General features: G+C 42.5%; 1 protein-coding gene across 4 annotated transcripts in view; it reads right to left on the bottom strand.

Moving 5' to 3' along the window:
- Positions 1–20,000, bottom strand: part of LOC135103657 (neuropeptide CCHamide-2 receptor-like) — a 292,047-nt gene that overhangs the window by 77,485 nt on the left and 194,562 nt on the right. For all 4 annotated transcript variants that reach the window (XM_064010210.1, XM_064010213.1, XM_064010212.1 and 1 more), the window contains 2 exons: positions 5,759–5,944; positions 1,741–1,864 (listed from right to left, as the gene is read on the bottom strand). In XM_064010210.1, coding sequence (XP_063866280.1) covers positions 1,741–1,864; positions 5,759–5,944 — 310 coding nt within the window. The remainder of the gene's footprint in view (positions 1–1,740; positions 1,865–5,758; positions 5,945–20,000) is intronic.

The raw sequence follows: 20,000 nt of genomic DNA, 5'->3' as shown, positions 1-20,000 counted from the left end.
GAATACGGTTCTTGAACTATCACTAGGCTGCGTGTTCGAGGAGAGTAAACCTTTGAAATATCCTTCAAAATAAATGTGAGAGGAAAGTCGCATAGCATGTAGTCTCTGACAGAACGAGAAAAAAATACTCCATGGAAGAATCTTTCAAGCGAATTACAAATGAAAAAAAAAATAATAATAACTTCTGTTCAGTACGTTTCAAAAAACAGAAATGTGTGGAGTCCGGCAGTGCTATGTTGAAGGCAGGGAAATTTGACAAATACAGTAACAGAGGCACTGAGGTAGAAGGAAGAGGATATGAGAGAGATGAGATATTAATGGAGGAAAGAGAGAGAAAGACCTAACAAAGGACAGATGGGAAAATGAGGTGAATGAACAGTAATTAAAACACACACACACACACACACACACACACACAGAGAGAGAGAGAGAGAGAGAGAGAGAGAGAGAGAGAGAGAGAGAGAGAGAGAGAGAGAGAGAGAGAGAGAGAGAGAGAGAGAGAGAGAGAGAGAGAGAGAGAGAGAGAGAGAGAGAGAGAGAGAGAGAGAGAGAGAGAGAGAGAGAGAGAGAGAGAGAGAGAGAGAGAGAGAGAGAGAGAGAGAGAGAGAGAATGGACAGATGAGAAGGATGTAGTGTTGGGTGAAAATGAGAGAGAATGACAAGGTAAAAGCAAAAATGTACAATATATGAGAAAGATTAAGACTCATTAAAGTAGAGAGAGGATGTCAGAACGAGGCAGATAAAAAGAACAGGATTTTGAGACACCGAAAAAAAGGGTGATAAAACAAGAGAAACAGACGAAGGAGCATGAAGAATCACCAGAAAGAAAAAAATGAAAAAGAGGATGACAGGACAAGAGACAGAAGAGCAGATGAGAAGGATATACAAGGGAAAGGATAGTAGGATAAGCTGCCTCTCCCTCAGGAGTATGTGTGTTACCATCAGGACACGTGCAAGATAATCCGTCAGGGGAGAGAGCAAGTGGCAAGCAAACTGGTGCCTTAGGGTGAGAAGAAGGAAACTCCCAGCCGGCATTTCAAAGAGAGTTTGTCTGTAAATATGTGGACGCTGCAGGATTAGCGACAAGGGTTAAAAGGTATTACTGACCAAAAGGGGAAGCTCTGGAGGGGCCTGTCATGTGATGTTGAGAGAAATTGTTGGTTTTTGTTCGATGTATTTTCCATTTTCTTGACTTTTATTTATTTTTCATCCATTCAAAAGCTTTCTTTCTCCAGCTAATAAATTTCTGCTTATATTTTTTGCTTTTCGCTGGCTTCTTTTCACGTTAAAAGTTGACTTTGTAACACTATTTTTGATTTTTCCTTCTTTTCACAGTTTTTTTTTCCATTTTCACCATATGTTTCCCAAAGACATCTTGTTTTGTTTTGTGTTATGCTTCTTTGAGTTTGTTCCTTCTTCTTTTGTTTCATTCTTGTATTGTTTGAACTAATAGTTTCCTCATATATGCAACGGCTATACTTTTAGGTTGTCTTTACATTCTTGTTTGTTTACTCGGTGTGTGTATGTGTGAGGAGAGAATTGAAATAAAGGCCCTGCATTTCTATTTACATCTCTCTCTCTCTCTCTCTCTCTCTCTCACACACACACACACACACACAACACAGCACAACACAGCACAGCACAGCACAGCACAGCACGGCACAACACAACACACACACACAACAAACATAACAACACATCACAACTCACACACACATCACAACACACACGGCACTGTACCTGAGCGTATCCAGCTGGTAGAGAGAGCACGAGGGAGATGCACCACACCAACACGATGGCCCTGCGACAGTTGCTCAGGGTGCAGAAGGAGCGTGACCTCATGGGGTACACGATAACGAGGTACCTGAGAGGGCGAGGAGCAAGAGGTAAGAGTTAACTTCAGCGAGAAAATAAAGGATAAAAAAAGAGAGGTGCAATTAGCGCAAGGCAAAGTTAAGGATCAGCCCACGCAAACAAGCGAGTCATGGTGGTAATCTAATTTGCTGGGAGTATTTAGTGTCTAAGTAGTTATGTTTAACTTAGTAGTGCATTACTAGTGACGTAAATACTTTTCGTGGAGGCGTGAAAGGTGTATTTAGAACGTACATCAGCAGAGGTTTTAACTTTTAAGAGGCTGTATGCAACTAAGAAATATTTAGCGTTTAAGTGGCTATGTTTACCGGAGCGATGCGTTCGTGACGTGAGTGCTGGTCGTGGATGTGTGAGAGTTGTATTCATAAGAACACAGGAGAATGTTTGCAATTAACAACCCCATCTAATGTGCTCGAGATGTAGGATAGTAAAGGCGAAGTTACGTTAAGACGATCTGAGAGTCTGGCTAAAGATTTTTCCTCGCTTAATGAGAAACAAGAAAAAAATAAATAAATAAAGTCTAGCCTCGGTAAACATGCAAGTAGAAAATACTATTAAAATATGCAAGAGCAACTTTCTCCACCAGAATAAAAACTGATAAATAATTCGATTCAAATTTTCACGCGTATAAATTTTAGCTGACAGTAATTTTTTCCCCTTGTGAAGTTCATAATTTCCAGCCCACGTCCTCTTAAAAAGTGATGAACGAAGTAATGGGAGGAAAAAAATATTATGGGGAGGAAGGAGGGAAGGAGCGAGATGGCAAATGACAGTGAGGAGCATGAAGGAAACTGCCGGAGTGTGAGAAAGTGTTGGATAATTCGTAAAGCATAAAAGGTAATGAGAGCAATTACATGAAACTTTGATGACGGTGATAGTAATGGAGAAGAGAGAGAGAGAGAGAGAGAGAGAGAGAGAGAGAGAGAGAGAGAGAGAGAGAGAGAGAGAGAGAGAGAGAGAGAGAGAGAGAGAGAGAGAGAGAGAGAGAGAGAGAGAGAGAGAGAGAGAGAGAGAGAGAAATGGATACAAAAAAAAAGAAACCTAGAAAAAACAAAACAAAACAGAAGAGACCAAGGCTAAAAACGATAAAAGAGAGAAAATAAAAAAGAGCCAAGACAGATACAGACACAGAGGGAGGAAGAAAGCAAGAAATCGTAATCCAAACTTAACCACCGCGATAACTTCCCTTAATGCGAGGAGCCTGCAGCGCCACCTTCCGGGAATCGAGCAGGTAAAGCGATTCCCACCTGGCCACCACTTGAAGGTCCATTCAGTGCACCATTCCACCTCTAACTGACCAGCCAGTATCTTCCCAGACGAGAGAGAGAGAGAGAGAGAGAGAGAGAGAGAGAGAGAGAGAGAGAGAGAGAGAGAGAGAGAGAGAGAGAGAGAGAGAGAATACACACACACACACACACACACACACACACACACACACACACACATCCTTTTTCACAAACTCGCCAAGCTCCGGTGATAGAAATCGAGATTCAGTCCGCGTTGTCATATCCGTCCTGCCGGTGCCTTCCTCCCGTGGGCCAGAATATATGCATACTAAACGCCCGTAAGTTTTTATTCACAGATTAAAAAAAACAAAACAAAAAAAAAAACAGAACTTTAACATCCTGCAGCGGAAACGAGAACAGGAGAAGCAACAGTAACAACAACAACAGAACAACAGTAGAAAGACAACGGGTGATGGAGTGATGCCTTTGGTGAATGGAAAAAGAGTGAAAGGTGAAAAATGTAAAAATACTATAGTTATTGATTTATTTTTTTTACTATCAGTGTACGCTATGCCTGACAGGAAAAGGCAAGGGAAGGGACAGGGACCAGTGGGAGAGGAAAAGGAAAAGAGAACCATGAAAGATACGAGAAAGGGAAGGGAAGAGGAAAAATAATAGGCCATCTATTTCTCTCGGGTTCAGATTTCAATATTACTTTTTTCCCGAACAGCGCTTTTCATGTGTTAGCAAAGGGCGTTCACCAGTAAAACTCGTATGTAGGGTTGTTTCTCTTAACATGCAAATAGCTCTCTGGGTGGGAACAGGGAGAGAAGACGGAGAAAAATAGGAGGAGGAGGAGGAGGAGGAGGAGGAGGAGGAGGAGGAGGAGGAGGAGGAGGAGGAGGAGGAGGTAGAGAAGGAGGAGGAGGAGGAGGAAAAGGAAATACTAATATAGCATATAAAATTAAAATACTAACAGATGAGGGACATCATGAAAATAAAATTCTAAAAAAAAAAAAAGAAAATCAGGAGGAGGAGGAGGAGAGAAAATACATAAAAAAAAAAAAAAAAACTATTTGAGGAGAAACACCACGAAAATGAAGCTTAAAAAAAATATCAGATTTATCGCTAAGGATATGAGTACGTATGTTTTATTCAGCAGCTGATACGCGCAGTACTCCTGGCCTCTTGCAGCTTTTATTATGCCCTTATGGAAAATGCAAAGACAAACTAGGAACATCAGGGGACGCGCACTGTCCTTCAGAACTTAACACCCCGTTATGAATTTACACCTTTATACTCCCTCGTACTCCTCAGCAAACCTCCTACCACATCAAAGGCTGCACGAGTCTTTAATCTCGGTAATACAAGCCTTTATACCTCCTAGGAATACGTCGTTCCATTCAGCGGCTGCGTTTTGTTGCATGTTATTTTTTACGTCAGAATCTAAAGACGAGGAGAGGCGTGTGGCTGGTATCGGCTGACGGGCGCCACCACCACCGTCACCACCAACTCCGCCACCAACATCGAGGCTTGAAGATAAACAAGGAGGTGGGCGGCTTTCACAGGGGAGTGCGGAGGCAAGGGATGTCGCTCTTATATTTTGTGATTTTAGGAGAGCAGCGTCCTGTATTGTGTTGTGCTGTGGTGGTGGTAGTGGTGGTGGTGTGGGTGCACGTGCATGTGTGTGTGTGTGTGTGTGTGTGTGTGTGTGTGTGTGTGTTTAACGTGTGGGTGTGTCATGCAACTGATGAGATTTATTTTCCATCACTCCTCGATAAAATATGAAACAAGTGCTCCCCTTTGTGGCGCTGTTTACGTGTTTACTCAGACTCTTCATTCCAATCAACCTACACAAGGGGTTTTGTAAATGTAGGCAGGCAATATGCATAAATGTATGACTCTCATATGACTCCTCTACATATGGAAGGATGGGAGCAGATAAAGCAACAGGTATAAATGTGCCCGGGATGTACTGATGTACTTACTGCCGCTGAGAGAGAGAGAGAGAGAGAGAGAGAGAGAGAGAGAGAGAGAGAGAGAGAGAGAGAGAGAGAGAGAGAGAGAGAGAGAGAGAGAGAGAGAGAGAGAGAGAGAGAGAGAGAGAGAGAGAGAGAGAGAGAGAGACTATCCAAGAGATACACTCAACGGAAATAAAATATCGCCACAAAAAAATAAAGATAAACAAAAGAAAATATAGAAAAAGAAAAAAAAAAAAAAGGCACAAGAAAAGCGAAAAACCTACAACAAAGAAAAATCCAAGTATCAGCATTTCTATCCATTATTCAAGACGGACAAACCAGCAAGAAGAAAAATAAGGAGCAGAAAAACAGGATGCTTCCCAGACGCTATAAGACCTCTGCCTTCCACTGCCCACCTCCAGTCCCTTGCTAGACCCACAAGTTTAACTCTTACCTCTTCTACTAACCTCCAGACCCTTTTCAGATCCACTGCCAGACCTCCTTCCTCCGCTACTCACATCCAGATCCTTCTTAGACATATTACCAGACCTATGCCTAACACTATTCATCTCCAAACCCTTCTTAGACACAAACTCAACTCCCTCTCTCTATACTCACATTACCAGATCTCCTTCCTCCTCTACCAACCTCCAGACTCTACCTAGACACACTGTCATATCTCCTCTCCCCTCTACTCACCTTTCCAGACTGACGGCCGTAAGGTTCAGCACAGAGGCGACTGCAGACAGGAGTTCGAAGTAAGAGGACAGCTTGCAGATGGGGCGGGTCAGGTGGGGCGCCCATAAGAAGTACTGTACGGTCTCCAGAGGCACGCACAGCAGCAGTAACAGCAGGTCCGCTACGGCAAGCGACACCAGGAACCAGCTGCAGGGGACACAGGTGGTGGGATTCAGAGGCTGCGGCAAATATTAAAGGGAATTATGATGGTTAGATGCTTTTTTATAGTTTTTTTTTCCTTTTTTTTTTTTTTTTGCTAAAATTGTTTAGTGCCGGAAGGAAGGAATAAGGAAAGGAAGGAAGGAAGAAAGGAAAGGAAAGAAGGGATGAATTTTCTTTTGTTTTCTACGTACCTACCACACACACACACACACACACACACACACACACACACACACACACACACACACACACTTTACGAGGGCAAAATATGGGAAAAAAATAAGCTTAATTAGAGAACCTTACTTTTACTCTCCGTTTTGTTTTCCGTGACTGCCATTCTTGTACTTAAAAAAAATATACTAAAACCTACGCAGAAAGTACTAATAAAGGACGGCAATAAAAAGACCAGCCATTTGTGTTTCTTAGAAGTATGAATGGGTGAAATGTGTTTTGCCTTTCCTCTCAGTCACGAATCACGAACAAAGAGATTCAAAGGGCATAGGGAATCCATTTTGAAAGGGGAAGCAATATTGCAAGGGCGTCTACAGAACAAAAGGGAGGTAAATATAGTGCCTGACTACGAGAGAGAGAGAGAGAGAGAGAGAGAGAGAGAGAGAGAGAGAGAGAGAGAGAGAGAGAGAGAGAGAGAGAGAGAGAGAGAGAGAGACCATGATACCTTATTAAAACTAGTTCGAACTCAGTAAGATCCAAGTGTGAATTTGAGGAAAACAAGTGGGCTTGAGTCCTCTTGATGTGTGGGACTGATGGATACGTTCCCACAATGAACCTTGAAGCCTTGATCCCCATGGTAATAATCTCCACGTTTATAGCCTCCCTCGTGTCCCCTCCCTCCCACTCCTTTCCCACTGTGCTGTCCTAAAACTTGCATTGCCTCATCCTTCAGCTGTCATTCTCGGCAATATTGTCCTCGTCCTTTTCTCTCTTATCTTTCTCTCACCTCTCTTCATGTTTCTTTTAGCATCCTTTTCAGTTTTTCTTTTCGTCTTCCGTTTATTCGTACTTTAACTTTTTCCCTCGTTCTCGTTCTTGTCTTTTGTTTCCAATTTTATCATCTTTCGTTCGTCTTCTCTCCATTTTTCTCTCCTTCTTCCTCCTTTCCATCCCTTCCGTTCATTTATTCATCGTTCACGTTCTTTTCTTCCTTTCTCTCAGTTTCTTTGTCTCTATTCTGCTAGCCATTTCTCTCAATTTCTTTCATTCTCTATATACATATCCCTCTCCTCTTCCAGTTCATTCCTCTTAACCTCCTACTCCTCTCTCTCGTTCTCCTTATTTCGCCACTCCCTATTAATTCTTCCTGTTATTTCCTTCATTCTCTTCACTTTCTTCATCTCCATTCCTGCTTATCCCTATCCTCTTCCTCCTCCTACATATTCCTCTCATCCTCCTACTCATCCTTTTCTTTCTCCCGATTTCATCCACACCTCGGCTCATTCCTGCTATTTTTATTTATTTATTTATTTTTTACTTTCCATGTCTCCATTCCTGCTCATCCTTAGCCTCCTCCCTCGTCTACATATTCCTCTCATCCTCTTACTTATCCCCTTCCCTCTCCCTATTCCGCCCTCCCCTCGGTTCATTCCCCTCGCAGTGCCAAGCATCCCCATCAAGGTGTACCTACCAGCTGCGTCATTCCACCTCGCCAGCGTCATTTGTCAGAGTGGTGCGTAAACTCCTCTCGGCTGCCTGGTGCCGCTGACCCCAGACTGCGTGCATACTTTGCGTTGTGTGTGTGTGTGTGTGTGTGTGTGTGTGTGTGTGTGTGTGTGTGTGTGTGTGTGTGTGTGTGTGTCTGTGTGTGTCTGTCTGTCTGTCTGTCTGTCTGTCTGTCTGTCTGTCTCTCTCTCTCTCTCTCTCTCTCTCTCTCTCTCTCTCTCTCTCTCTCTCTCTCTCTCTCTCTCTCTCTCTCTCTCTCTCTCTCTCTCTCTCTCTTACAGGTGATAATTCTAACATAGAGAATACGGTTTTATTCACCCGCACCTGTTTTACCCTAAAAGTTACCGACACCACCACCACCACCACTACCAACCCCACCACCAACCACCACAACCACCACCACCGCCGCAGCCACCTTACCTCGCACAACCTCCCGCTTTATTGACGTTCTTCATTAAAGCTTAAGAGCAAAAAAGTGCTAATACTACACGTTTCCTTCCGCTAGATTTCCGGAATAAGTTTACGTCCCAAGATTCTGCGGAACATTAATTTTCCGTCACCCGCCACTACCCAGCATCTTTCCAGGAAGGATGCACACACACACACACACACACACACACACACACACACACACACACACACACACACACACACACACACACACACACACACACACACACACACACACACACACACACACACACACACACACACACACACACGCCACTCAGCGTAACAAATTATCACGTTCGCCAAAAACTCTTCTGGATCGGGGAGTGATTTTCAGCGAAGGGCTTAACATTTTCGAGAGAGAGAGAGAGAGAGAGAGAGAGAGAGAGAGAGAGAGAGAGAGAGAGAGAGAGAGAGAGAGAGAGAGAGAGAGAGAGAGAATGTGTGTGTGTGTGTGTGTGTGTGTGTGTGTGTGAATTGGTGGTGCTCTCACAAACAGGTCATCACAAGGATTTAATGGCAGCACCTGATGGTCCCCGTGCCTTGCTTCACCTCCGGCACCTGTGTGTGTGTGTGTGTGTGTGTGTGTGTGTGTGTGTGTGTGTGTGTGTGTGTGTGTGTGTGTGTGTGTATCAAAGAGAGAGAGAGAGAGAGAGAGAGAGAGAGAGAGAGAGAGAGAGAGAGAGAGAGAGAGAGAGAGAGAGAGAGAGAGAGAGAGAGAGAGAGAGAGAGAGAGAGAGAGAGAGAGAGAGAGAGAGAGCAAAGACTTCACTTCTTTCTCTTCCCCAAAAGTAGGGCATCAACACCAGAAGTAATTACGATGCGTCAAAACAAAATGAATACGCAAATAAAAATAAATATTTTTCGATACAGTTCACATAAAAAATGGCACGATTGAACATAATCTGTGCATTTATATAAATGCACGCACTCGCACACACAGACAGACACACACACACACACACACACACACACACACACACACACACACACACACACACACACACACACACACATCTTAACAATTTTTATTTAATAAAGTAATATGTATAACATTTACTAGAAGAACACAAAAGTTTACTGGGGTTTACGTGGTGTTATGTTTTCAAGCGAATCCACAAAGCAAAAAAAACAACTAATTATTTATATTAATGAAATAAAAGCACCGTTGCAATGAAATTAAGCCTGATGCACTGTAAGTCTTCTTAGAGGTGAGAATGTGAGGAAGAAAGCCTTTGCTAGTCATCAGGGTTTTCAGAAACATGGTGTATTCGTTTCACGGTGGAGTGAGGACACAATGCACCAGGAACGCAAGGTGCAGGAAGCTTATTAAGAATACCGCGTAAAATTCCAGGTTTTATTACCGGTAAACAGATTCCAGCAACGGTGCCTGAAAATGAAAAGGGAGAGATAGAGAGGAAAAAAAAAATGAAGAATCATGAACGCACTTCACAGCTTCATAAACTGAAGGAAAACGGAAACCTTGTGAGGAATCTTATAGCATCGTAAACAGCACAAGACATTAAAGCACTCAGAGCAAATACTCGCACTTAATATACAGCATACGACAAAAAGGAAAAAAAGACGGGTACAGAAAAAAAAAAACATTAATTTCCTTCGAATATCAGAAATGGATTCTTTGATGATATTTCCTTAAGGGTAAAATATTCATTGGATAACCAGAAAGCTGCCAAGGTCTTGGGTGAGTTTGAGTACGTGACGGATCAAGCCAGGACGAAAGGCAGGCAGGGTGTGTGATGCCTTCCTTCATCGATCTCTTCAGCTCAGCCCTGTCAGCTCCTAAATTTGAATATGACCATCACATAAAAAGTATAGCGTATATGACATAGCCTCTATATTCTTTCATCGGTACTATTATAGACTATTTTTAAACTCCACAAGGATGACTGGTGAGGTTCTCGTGCGTGTTTCTCCTGTTGACAGTGTAAGATTTCTTGCAAATCTTAGAAAAAAAAAAAAAACTCAATAACGTGTACTGCAACATGTTAAATGTTCTCGAAATCTGAAGCCTGAATGTTTAAGAATACGAACTACAAACTTTCCGTGGGTGATCTGCAGGAGGTGCGTCTAGTCCCTTGCAAACATCATGAACCCTCGTGAGGTGTTGTTGGTGTAAAGGTTTGTGTGGCCCTAGTGTTGTGGTGGCGAGGGACGGACAGTAGTATTAATTATTTGGTAAGGTGCATCTCAGTGTGGTTCAAACTTGCCTCACACTGTCTCGAGTGACGCGCCGTCACAAGCTACGCTGAAGGGTCGCTAAATCCCTCATAAGACACTCTTGTTCCCATCTGTGCCCACGACACACGCCGGACCAGATGCCACCTGCGCTGACAGGACAACCAGCTAATCTCTCTCTCTCTCTCTCTCTCTCTCTCTCTCTCTCTCTCTCTCTCTCTCTCTCTCTCTCTCTCTCTCTCTCTCTCTCTCTCTCTCTCTCTCTCTCTCTCTCTTTCTGCCAATCGGCGTGGATCTGGCGTGGATTGCTCGCGCTTACCACCCTAAGATAACAAAATAATGATCATGTAATCTGGCAAGGATCGCCCGTCTCGTGTCTTGTCTTGTCTTATCCTGTCTGTCTGTCTGTCTGTCTGTCTGTCTGTCTGTCTGTCTGTCTGTCTGTCTGTCTGTCTGTCTGTCTGTCTGTCTGTCTGTCTGTCTGTCTGTCTGTCTGTCTGTCTGTCTGTCTGTCTGTCTCTCTCTCTCTCTCTCTCTCTCTCTCTCTCTCTCTCTCTCTCTCTCTCTCTCTCTCTCTCTCTAAGTATCGTTAATGTTCATGTACATGTTGGGTAAAAGCTCGTGTGTGTGTGTGTGTGTGTGTGTGTGTGTGTGTGTGTGTGTGTGTGTGTGTGTGTGTGTGTGTGTGTGTGTGTGTGTGTGTGTGAACACATTTGTAAATAAAAAAAAGTGTCAACGCCACACAAAAGATGCTTACTAATTAAAGTCCAAAAAACAACAATTTACAAAATCTTTAAAAACAACAGTTTCCATTAATAACAGTTGTTCTAATTTCCTCTCAATCTATGAAACACTTCACAGGAACATAAAGGAGACCTGAGGAGGATAAAAAAAACTATCGTATATTCATGACACGTGGCTTAAGAGGACTGGAGCTCCAGTATCACACGCGAATATTCCAAACAAGGTATCACCATTGTGTCTATATGCAAATCCCGACTCCTCCTATGCAGCGTATGGCTAAGCACTCTCCGGAAGTTAGTTTTGGCTGGCGCTCTTCCTCATACGAGGAATTAATTGGTATCTGTCTTCGTCTGCTTTTGTTCCTTAGTATTTTTATGCGAGTTTCTGGGCGTGTGTATTAGTTTGACTTTTTCATGGCGGGTTAATATTTTCTTTCTCTTTGTTTTTGTTATATTTTTCGTAGGCATAACCTGACTGAAACAGAAATATAGGGAAAAATGACGACAGAACGATAGACAGGTAAACAGACACATAACAAGGCATCACACACACACACACACACACACACACACACACACACACACACACACACACACACACACACGAGCACCAACGCTAATTATTCATCCCAGAAATGACTGGTATCTTCCATAACATCTTCAAGTACACGCAGCGAGGTAAGCGCCCTACAGATTGATGCCTTTAGAGCAAGACAACGACCTGCCCTGCCATCTACTTCCCCGTCTGCCTCCTTGAGATAGTCCTTCACCCCGCCAGCTCCAATAACAGCCACAGAGACGCCCTCAAGACTTCTATTGTTGTTGGTGCTGTGGCGGTGGTTGGCGGTGGTGGTGGTGATGGCGGCACGCAGGAAAAGTGTTATATGGAAGCCCATGATGCATTTACGTGAAGTGAGTTGTGGTATTGCCTTGCATGGCTAATGAGAGAGAGAGAGAGAGAGAGAGAGAGAGAGAGAGAGAGAGAGAGAGAGAGAGAGAGAGAGAGAGAGAGAGAGAGAGAGAGAGAGAGAGAGAGAGAGAGAGAGAGAGAGAGAGAGAGAATGACTTCTCATGTCACTGAGAAGCCTTAAACGATTTCACCAAGCAAAGATAAAACTGAAAACAATGAACTGTCTTTTTCATCTACAAACTCGATTATCTCTTCTGAAGGAAGAGATGTCTTTCCAAATCACACCCTAAACTCGTACCTGACTCTCCTATTACGATACGAGAAGCTACGACAGTCGAGGAATTACGGGAAGAGACAGAGGCCATCCGGACGCCACCTTTCTCAACACACCGACATCCCCCACAAATCAGTTCATTAAATAAAATACCAATCAGGATATTTTTCCGCCCTATCGGTGAAGCAGAAAGGGGAGAGACACACAATCACGTCTTAATCTAATCACCGCCGCGCCCTTTGAGGAGGAGATGGTGTTTACGGGAGCATCCATCGCAACCACGCTTCTCCCTCTCCCGCCACTTCTACCACTATAGAAGTCTATGAATATGCAATCCACTTATTCTCGCCACAGCCCGCATCAATGTTGACAGAGGGCGGAGAGCGTCACGGAGACTAATTTTGTGATCGAGTTTAAGGCACGAGCGATACACACACACACACACACACACACACACACACACACACACACACACACACACACACACACACACACACTGATATTCCAGACATGAAATGACGAGGAAGAGTGGCTTGTACGTACAGCAGAGTTTACGTACAGAAACTTTACTGAAGGAAGTTACAAAAGCTAATAGAATTTCTTTACCGTAAAAATACTAAAAATGAAAACGACGATATAACTCTACTTACTGAGTGATGACGTGCAATTATGTTGCAATTAGAATAACAGACAATACTTAAAGACGGCGAAGTGAAGTATAGCTGATAAAGAACCTGATGGGGACTTGGAGTAAGAAGCATTTTATTGGGATGGGTTGGAACAGACGTAGCAAATGGTAAGAGAACGGGACGGTGGAGGTGTTTTGTCCTGCAGTGGAATTATAGAGACTGATGATTATGAAGATGAATGTGTGTGTGTGTGTGTGTGTGTGTGTGTGTGTGTGTGTGTGTGTGTGTGTGTGTGTGTGTGTGTGTGTGTGTGTGTGTGTGTGTGTGTGTGTGTGTGTCCAGCAATAGAGGTTGTAATCACGAGAGGCAGTCGTGAACACGTGTCATCCTGGCTGTCTGTGCAATCAAGCGACAGGCGCCCACTCACTTTTATTATTATTTTTTTTACCAGCATGAAATTTCAAGCAAGCATTCATGAGCCATTGACAACAAAAACAACCATTTTCAGGAGGCATCTTTTTCTAAACCAGTGAATAAATCTCAATAATTTTCGCTGCTACGAACAATGAACATGATTTCCCTCTCTGAGCAATGAATAGATCTCTTTAATCATTTTCGCTGCAATCAACAATTATCATTTTTGAGTAAATAATAAACATCTTATGTTTTTCGCTCTAATAAACGGAGAACTAGAGATGTCTTTCAGCATCTCTGAAGTAATGAATAAATACCTTACATTTTCTCCAATAGAAAACACGAAGATTAGGTTTTTCTCTTAAATTGCTCGCTTTAATAAACAATTATAGATATACATTAGTCAGTTAACACTTCCAATTCCTGCACAAGTATTTTCTGTAATAAAAAAAAAAATAGGATTTTTCTTTTTCAAACTAATGAATATCTTAAAATTCTCTCATTAATAAACGAGAGATACATATTCTTAACTTACCAACCTTTTACATTTCCTCAGCAGTACGTAACGGTATACTTGCCGGACGCCCCACCAACTACAAACCAGCGAGCTGTGGCTTATCGATCCCTGTCCGCACTCTCCCTTTAGTCGAGCTCTACAGAATCGTCCCAGTCCTCACATGCCCACACATCAGACTCCCGCGCCGCGCTGCTCATCACCAGCTTCACCAGAGCTAATCGCTTCATCTCTCTGTATTGTGCAAACCCTGGCGATGAATGTTCAATATTATGTACGGATACCAACTCTAATGACGGCTATCAGTACTAATATCTTTCCTACTGATAGCAACAGTGTTAAAAATTAAAAATAGGACGGTGATACTAACCAGTAGCATAAAAACAAAGGTGTGTGTGTGTGTGTGTGTGTGTGTGTGTGTGTGTGTGTGTGTGTGTGTGTGTGTGTGTGTGTGTGTGTGTGTGTGTGTGTGTGTGTGTGTGTGTGCGCGCGCGCGCGCGTGCGCGTGAGTCTCTCTCTCTCTCTCTCTCTCTCTCTCTCTCTCTCTCTCTCTCTCTCTCTCTCTCTCTCTCTCTCTCTCTCTCTCTCTCTCTCGGTTAGTGTGCTCATTCTGATCTCCCTCCAGATTCAGGAAGACGCAAACACACCTGTTCGCGGCAGTTCCCCGGCAGCCAGGTAACGCGACGTGCTGCAGACGGTTGAAGAAACGGCGAGAAGACTGAACCGGAATGTCGGATTTCATTTTATCACCTTAAATATTTTTTTTTCTTTTGGCGAGTCTCTTTTCACCACTCAGCTGGAAAGCAGGGCTCTCTCCACGCCAGGCAGCCGCGCCACCACTTACCATTTTTCAGCTTTCCACCTCCAGCAAAACAACACTGTCATAAAAATACTATCAATTCCTCGTATATTATATCTCTGGCTATGCAAATTAAGTGTATTGCAATTATTTGATGCCACTATTACATTATGAACACAATGGTATGGTTATTCAACTATAAGGTCACGAATGCTTCCTGTACAATCAAGGTCAGAAGTCAAGTCATTTTCTGTACTTACTTTTATTGTGATTTTCGTTTTCCTTCAATCGTAAGTCCTCTGATGTGCAAACAATCTATCACTTTCTGATCTGGTAAGAGGATTATCTGAAGGTTAGAGGACATGAGATCGAAAGTAAAAAAAAAAAAAATCAATGCAGGTTACTCAATATCTGCTCACGACTTTACCCTTTTTTCTTACATGATGAACAAAAATTAACAGCAGAGGACGCCTGCCTAGAACACTGGATCTTTTAAGTATGAGTCGCCTCCAGTGACCGACACCCAGACAGTCAACATTTACTTACTGAAAACAGCAAATATACTACGAATACTGAGCAGTGAACGGCCAAGCATTATAACTCAAATTGTTGGGGAGATGCTGAAACAAAATACGAAGATACTAATAATGTATAAGGGAGAAGGAGAGACAGACGGACAGACGGACAAAGAGCGTGGGAAAGTTACTTGTGGCAATCATTTCCCGCATCCATGAAGGGAGGAGAGGAGAGGAGAGGAAGAGTTATGCGTGAAAGCACTGCATCATAAACACTTGACGACGCTAATTGTTGGTGTCGCCATAATGCCCCTTAATGACAGGTGACGCTTTCATCATTCCTCCATACGTGAGTTCATCAGGGAAATGACGGAGTGCTAATGAGGCAGAGGGAAGGAGGAGAGGTGGTGGTATGGGCAGAAGCAGAAGAGGATTGAATAAAAAAGAGCAGAAATTAAAATGATGATGATGATGATGATGACAATAATAACAATAAAAAATAATAATAGTTTTACACATACTTACAACTACATACCCACTCACATTCACCCCCTCCCCCAACACACAAACACACACACCACACACACACACACACACACACACACACACACACACACACAACACACACAACACACAAGTATAATTCAACTACTTTTTGCATCACTAATAGAAGCTTTCCATAATTAATAGTATTACCACTCCCCTACCCCACTCCCCCCTTACTTAATTGGCAAACAAAGGCTTTATGCTTCAGGTTATCAATTTTTTAGCAAAGTTTTTCTCCCTCGCCACCATTCAAAGAGTCAGAAGTTTCGATGGACAGAGAGAGAGAGAGAGAGAGAGAGAGAGAGAGAGAGGAGGAGAGAGAGAGAGAGAGTGAAGAGAGAGAGAGAGAGAGAGATGAGAGAGAGAGAGAGAGAGAGAGAGAGAGAGAGAGAATTTCCATAGTGCCTTGCTCCCTCGTGTGAATATTCGTGACATTTGGTACTAAAATATTCAAATCTCTATGTATGTAGTTCAAAGTACACCTGGTCGTTGGCGTGCAGGTGAATGGGGGAGATGCGCCAGGTGAGTCACTTGCTGAGATCCAACACATTAGCTACACACTCGCCAGGTTTTTTTGTGTGAAGTTTTAGCGAGTGTGCACGAATGACTGATTAAATTTCCTTTTTTGTCTGCAGTTTCCTTGTGCTCTACATTTTGCTTTATTGTGTTGCTTGCGAGTCATGCTTTTCATTCGTCTTGTTTTTGTTTGATTTTAGTTTGACTTTTGTTTGTTTTTTTCATATCTAATTTCTTCCTCCTCCTCCAGTATCACTTCCGTTTCTTCTTCCTTTTCTTTTCCTTTCTTTTTCGTTTTCTTTTACTTTTCTTCCTTTCTTTTTATCTTTCTTATTTTATTCCTCCTCCTCCCTCTCCTCCTCTTCCTCCAACTCTTCCTCATCCTCTTCCTCCATACTCTTCCTCCTCGCATTAATTTCCTCGTCGTCATCTCTCCTTGAACGAAGCGGAGAAAACTTGCGTCGAGGTGACAGGATCATATCAAGCAAAAGTTTCCCTCTTGACCTGACGAGCGAATCCTTCATCCTTTAACCCTACTTTGCTTGCTGGGGAGGCACGGCGGATTGCTGGGAAAGGAATACTGCCGATGGGTTCTGTCTTACCGGGGGAGGACATCTAACTATACAAGAATACGATAGTTATACAGTTACATTTGCATAAGATAATTTTATTGAGCTCAGAAGCAGCTGGAGGTGGGGTTCTGACTTCCACAAGAGGACATCTGAACGGGAATATACTTGATGGATACATTTCTTTTTTTGTAAGAGGGGTTCTGGCTAAAGGCAACAAAAAAAAAAAAAAAGCGAAAGAAGAGGCCCATTGAAGATACCAGTCGCAAAAGAGAATTGTCGAAAATAATATCGAAGATCATGTGTGTTTTCATTGATATTTACTTGAAGCTAACATTCACAGTTCAGAATAGCGATGGAAGACCAAGTTACGTTGTGATTTTTTTTTTTCATTTAGCATCAACTCGATTGATACAAATATATGAAAATATTTTAGTGTTAGTGACACTTATTTTTATTTCTTTATTAACATTAGCTAATATTGCAAAACAAAAATTAAACAAGATGCACTTGAAAAAAAAAAAAACATTACCAAATATTCAATCGTCTCCTTTGTTTTGAGTGTTATCTTCTAAAAATTGTGGTCTAAATTTGCACAAGATAATTTTATTGCTGTCAGAGGAAGCTACAGCAATGAAACGGTTAATAGTTTCAGCATGAGCGCGAGAAGTGGCTGGGGAACTCAGGCTGAAGCAAGAGTTCTACATGTCCCTTAACATTTCGATTCCAGGTCTCCCTTAGAGAAAAGGTGTTTCATAGGAAAAGGAAAACATAAAAAAAGTTAATAATAATAATAATTAATAAACAAATAAATAAATAAATAATGAATAGGTAAATAAAGTGAAATTAATAAATAAATTAGTAAATAAAAAGGTTGCAAAAGGCAAGTCATTATCTGATTTTGAGTATTCGAGAATGCAAGTACTCATTATCTATGTTATATATGCTATTAGAGTACCTCTGCAATACAATTTGACCCAACCTGCTCCTAGTACCGGGAAGCGAGAGAGAAAGAGAGAGGTAGACCTGCTTTAAATGCCGAGCACAAACCGGAGGTGACATTAATATTGAATTACCGCCGCAACGAGACTCAATAACTGAGAGTCTTTGTTGTGCAGTGACCTTGAAATGACCTCACCATCAGGCCACGCGCAGTTATCATGCCTCGCTTTTATTTCTCTCCTTTATTTCCTCCCCCGTGATCTCCTCCGGCGCCATCTCCCCGCTGCGGATCTTCTCATCAACAAGATGAATATGCAAGTCTCAGCCACACGCAAGCTTCTTTTATACATACCACCCGCCTTCTTTCCGCAGCAATATTAATCTGGCAATACCAATATCTGTATTTTTCTTTCCCTACTTTTTACTCACGCTTAAAGTTTGAAGGAAGGAGAGAGAGAGAGAGAGAGAGAGAGAGAGAGAGAGAGAGAGAGAGAGAGAGAGAGAGAGAGAGAGAGAGAGAGAGAGAGAGAGAGAGACGAGACTAGACGAAACGAGAGAGACGCGAAATGTGCAAAGCTAAAACGAAGTGAAAGAGATATGTCATGTGATTCATTGCCACTCTTGTCCTGCCGCCAAATCAGCATGCCAATAAGTTACCGGCAAACCTGTATCCCTCGATTTGATGCATTCACGGTCACAACATTATTTTCCATCCACATCCTAATTTCTACAACTGCCGCCCAAGTGCAAGGTCAAAGTGCGTTGTTTACTCTCCAAATTCTTTCATTTCAATCCCGAGAACCGAAGGGAATCGCATTTTGATCGTATTTTCGGTTCGCTTGAAATGTCGTGTCGAGAGATCGACTGGGAATTTCCATTTATTTGATTATTCACAGGTCATGCTTAGCTTGACGGCCACGGCTGCTATTTCATTTTCATTTCAGATGCACTTGTTACCCTCCTGTTTTATTTGGTTCGTCCTTTCTTGCAGTGTTTGCCTGTGAGAACTCGTTGGGGAAATATGTGATGCAACGTGGGGAGTTTCGTTACGCCGACCGATTAGTTGGTATTACTTGATTACTGTGTGTGACTGGTGTGTGGTTTAATGTTGGTATATTTTTCTTTTTTTCTTATTTAGTTTGTGTTAGTGTATTTTGGGAGGCTTCGTATTCTCTCTCTCTCTCTCTCTCTCTCTCTCTCTCTCTCTCTCTCTCTCTCTCTCTCTCTCTCTCTCTCTCTCTCTCTCTCTGTGTGTGTGTGTGTGTGTGTGTGTGTATGCTTGCACGCACATGCTATCAACCTAACGTGATTAATACCGTCTAAGAAACTTCCCCGACAGGATGAAGAAAATTGCAAGTGTTGTGGTTCATTTCAGAAAAAAAAATTATCGAACCCTGAACCCAAAACACAATTTTCTTCACTTCTCAGCAAAACACTAAGCCCTTGATAACAGAATCCCTAGAAATACCACGGAGCTTTGAAGCTTGAAACACACCCAGCAGAGGACCAGCCAAGTTACATCATCCTTCTCTTCCTATACATCTGACCCACAAAGCCCTTAGAGAACACCGAGCACGAAGTACCGACTCAGCGGCGTATTAGACGAGAATCATTAACACTTAAGAAGATCAAACGTCAGACAAGAAGCAAGACGGCACGTTGGAAGTTTGGTGATACAACCCAAACTCGGCCGATGCTCCACTTAACGAGAGCCTGATTAAGGGAGATTGATAGAGGGAGGGAAGGAGAAATCGTGCGATGGAGTAGTGGAGGTGTCTGGAAAGAAATTAGATAGAGTGGCAGACTGAAGGACCAAGTGAGAAATCTAATCAAAAGGTCTCGGTGAGTGCTAATTAGAAGCAGCCCACAGGTTCCCACGTAGCAAGCTTTGAGGAGCCGACGAGCGGAGATGTACTGCTTTCAACAACTCTCTTACGTAAGCTTGAGGGTCAGCGGCAGTAAGACATCGTCGTTACGTAAACATCACCCTAGTAACTGCCTCTGGTGTAAATAAGGTTGAGGGTCGTATGCTTAAATGTTTTGTTTTTTTTTCATCATGGCTGTTGTTAGACACCACACATTTTGTTAAAAGGTTCTCAGGTGTGATTTTGCCGTTAATGATGTAGATTATTTATTTTAAACGTTTTGTTCTTTCGTCCTTTTATCAGGACTATTTTCAAAGGCCACTAAGGTGGTTGGTTAAGTTTTCAAGGTTCATTAGTGATAAATAATCCTTATCAACTATCACTGCAATTAGAATAATAAGAACAAATTTTCGGAAAACCCTAAAATATTTACTGCAGTCAATTACAAAGAGATTTGATCATGAAACTTGTAATAATACGAG

This window comes from Scylla paramamosain, chromosome 9 (assembly GCF_035594125.1).
Source record: "Scylla paramamosain isolate STU-SP2022 chromosome 9, ASM3559412v1, whole genome shotgun sequence".
Taxonomy (NCBI): domain Eukaryota; kingdom Metazoa; phylum Arthropoda; class Malacostraca; order Decapoda; family Portunidae; genus Scylla; species Scylla paramamosain.
This window is presented reverse-complemented; position numbering and strand designations above follow the sequence as displayed.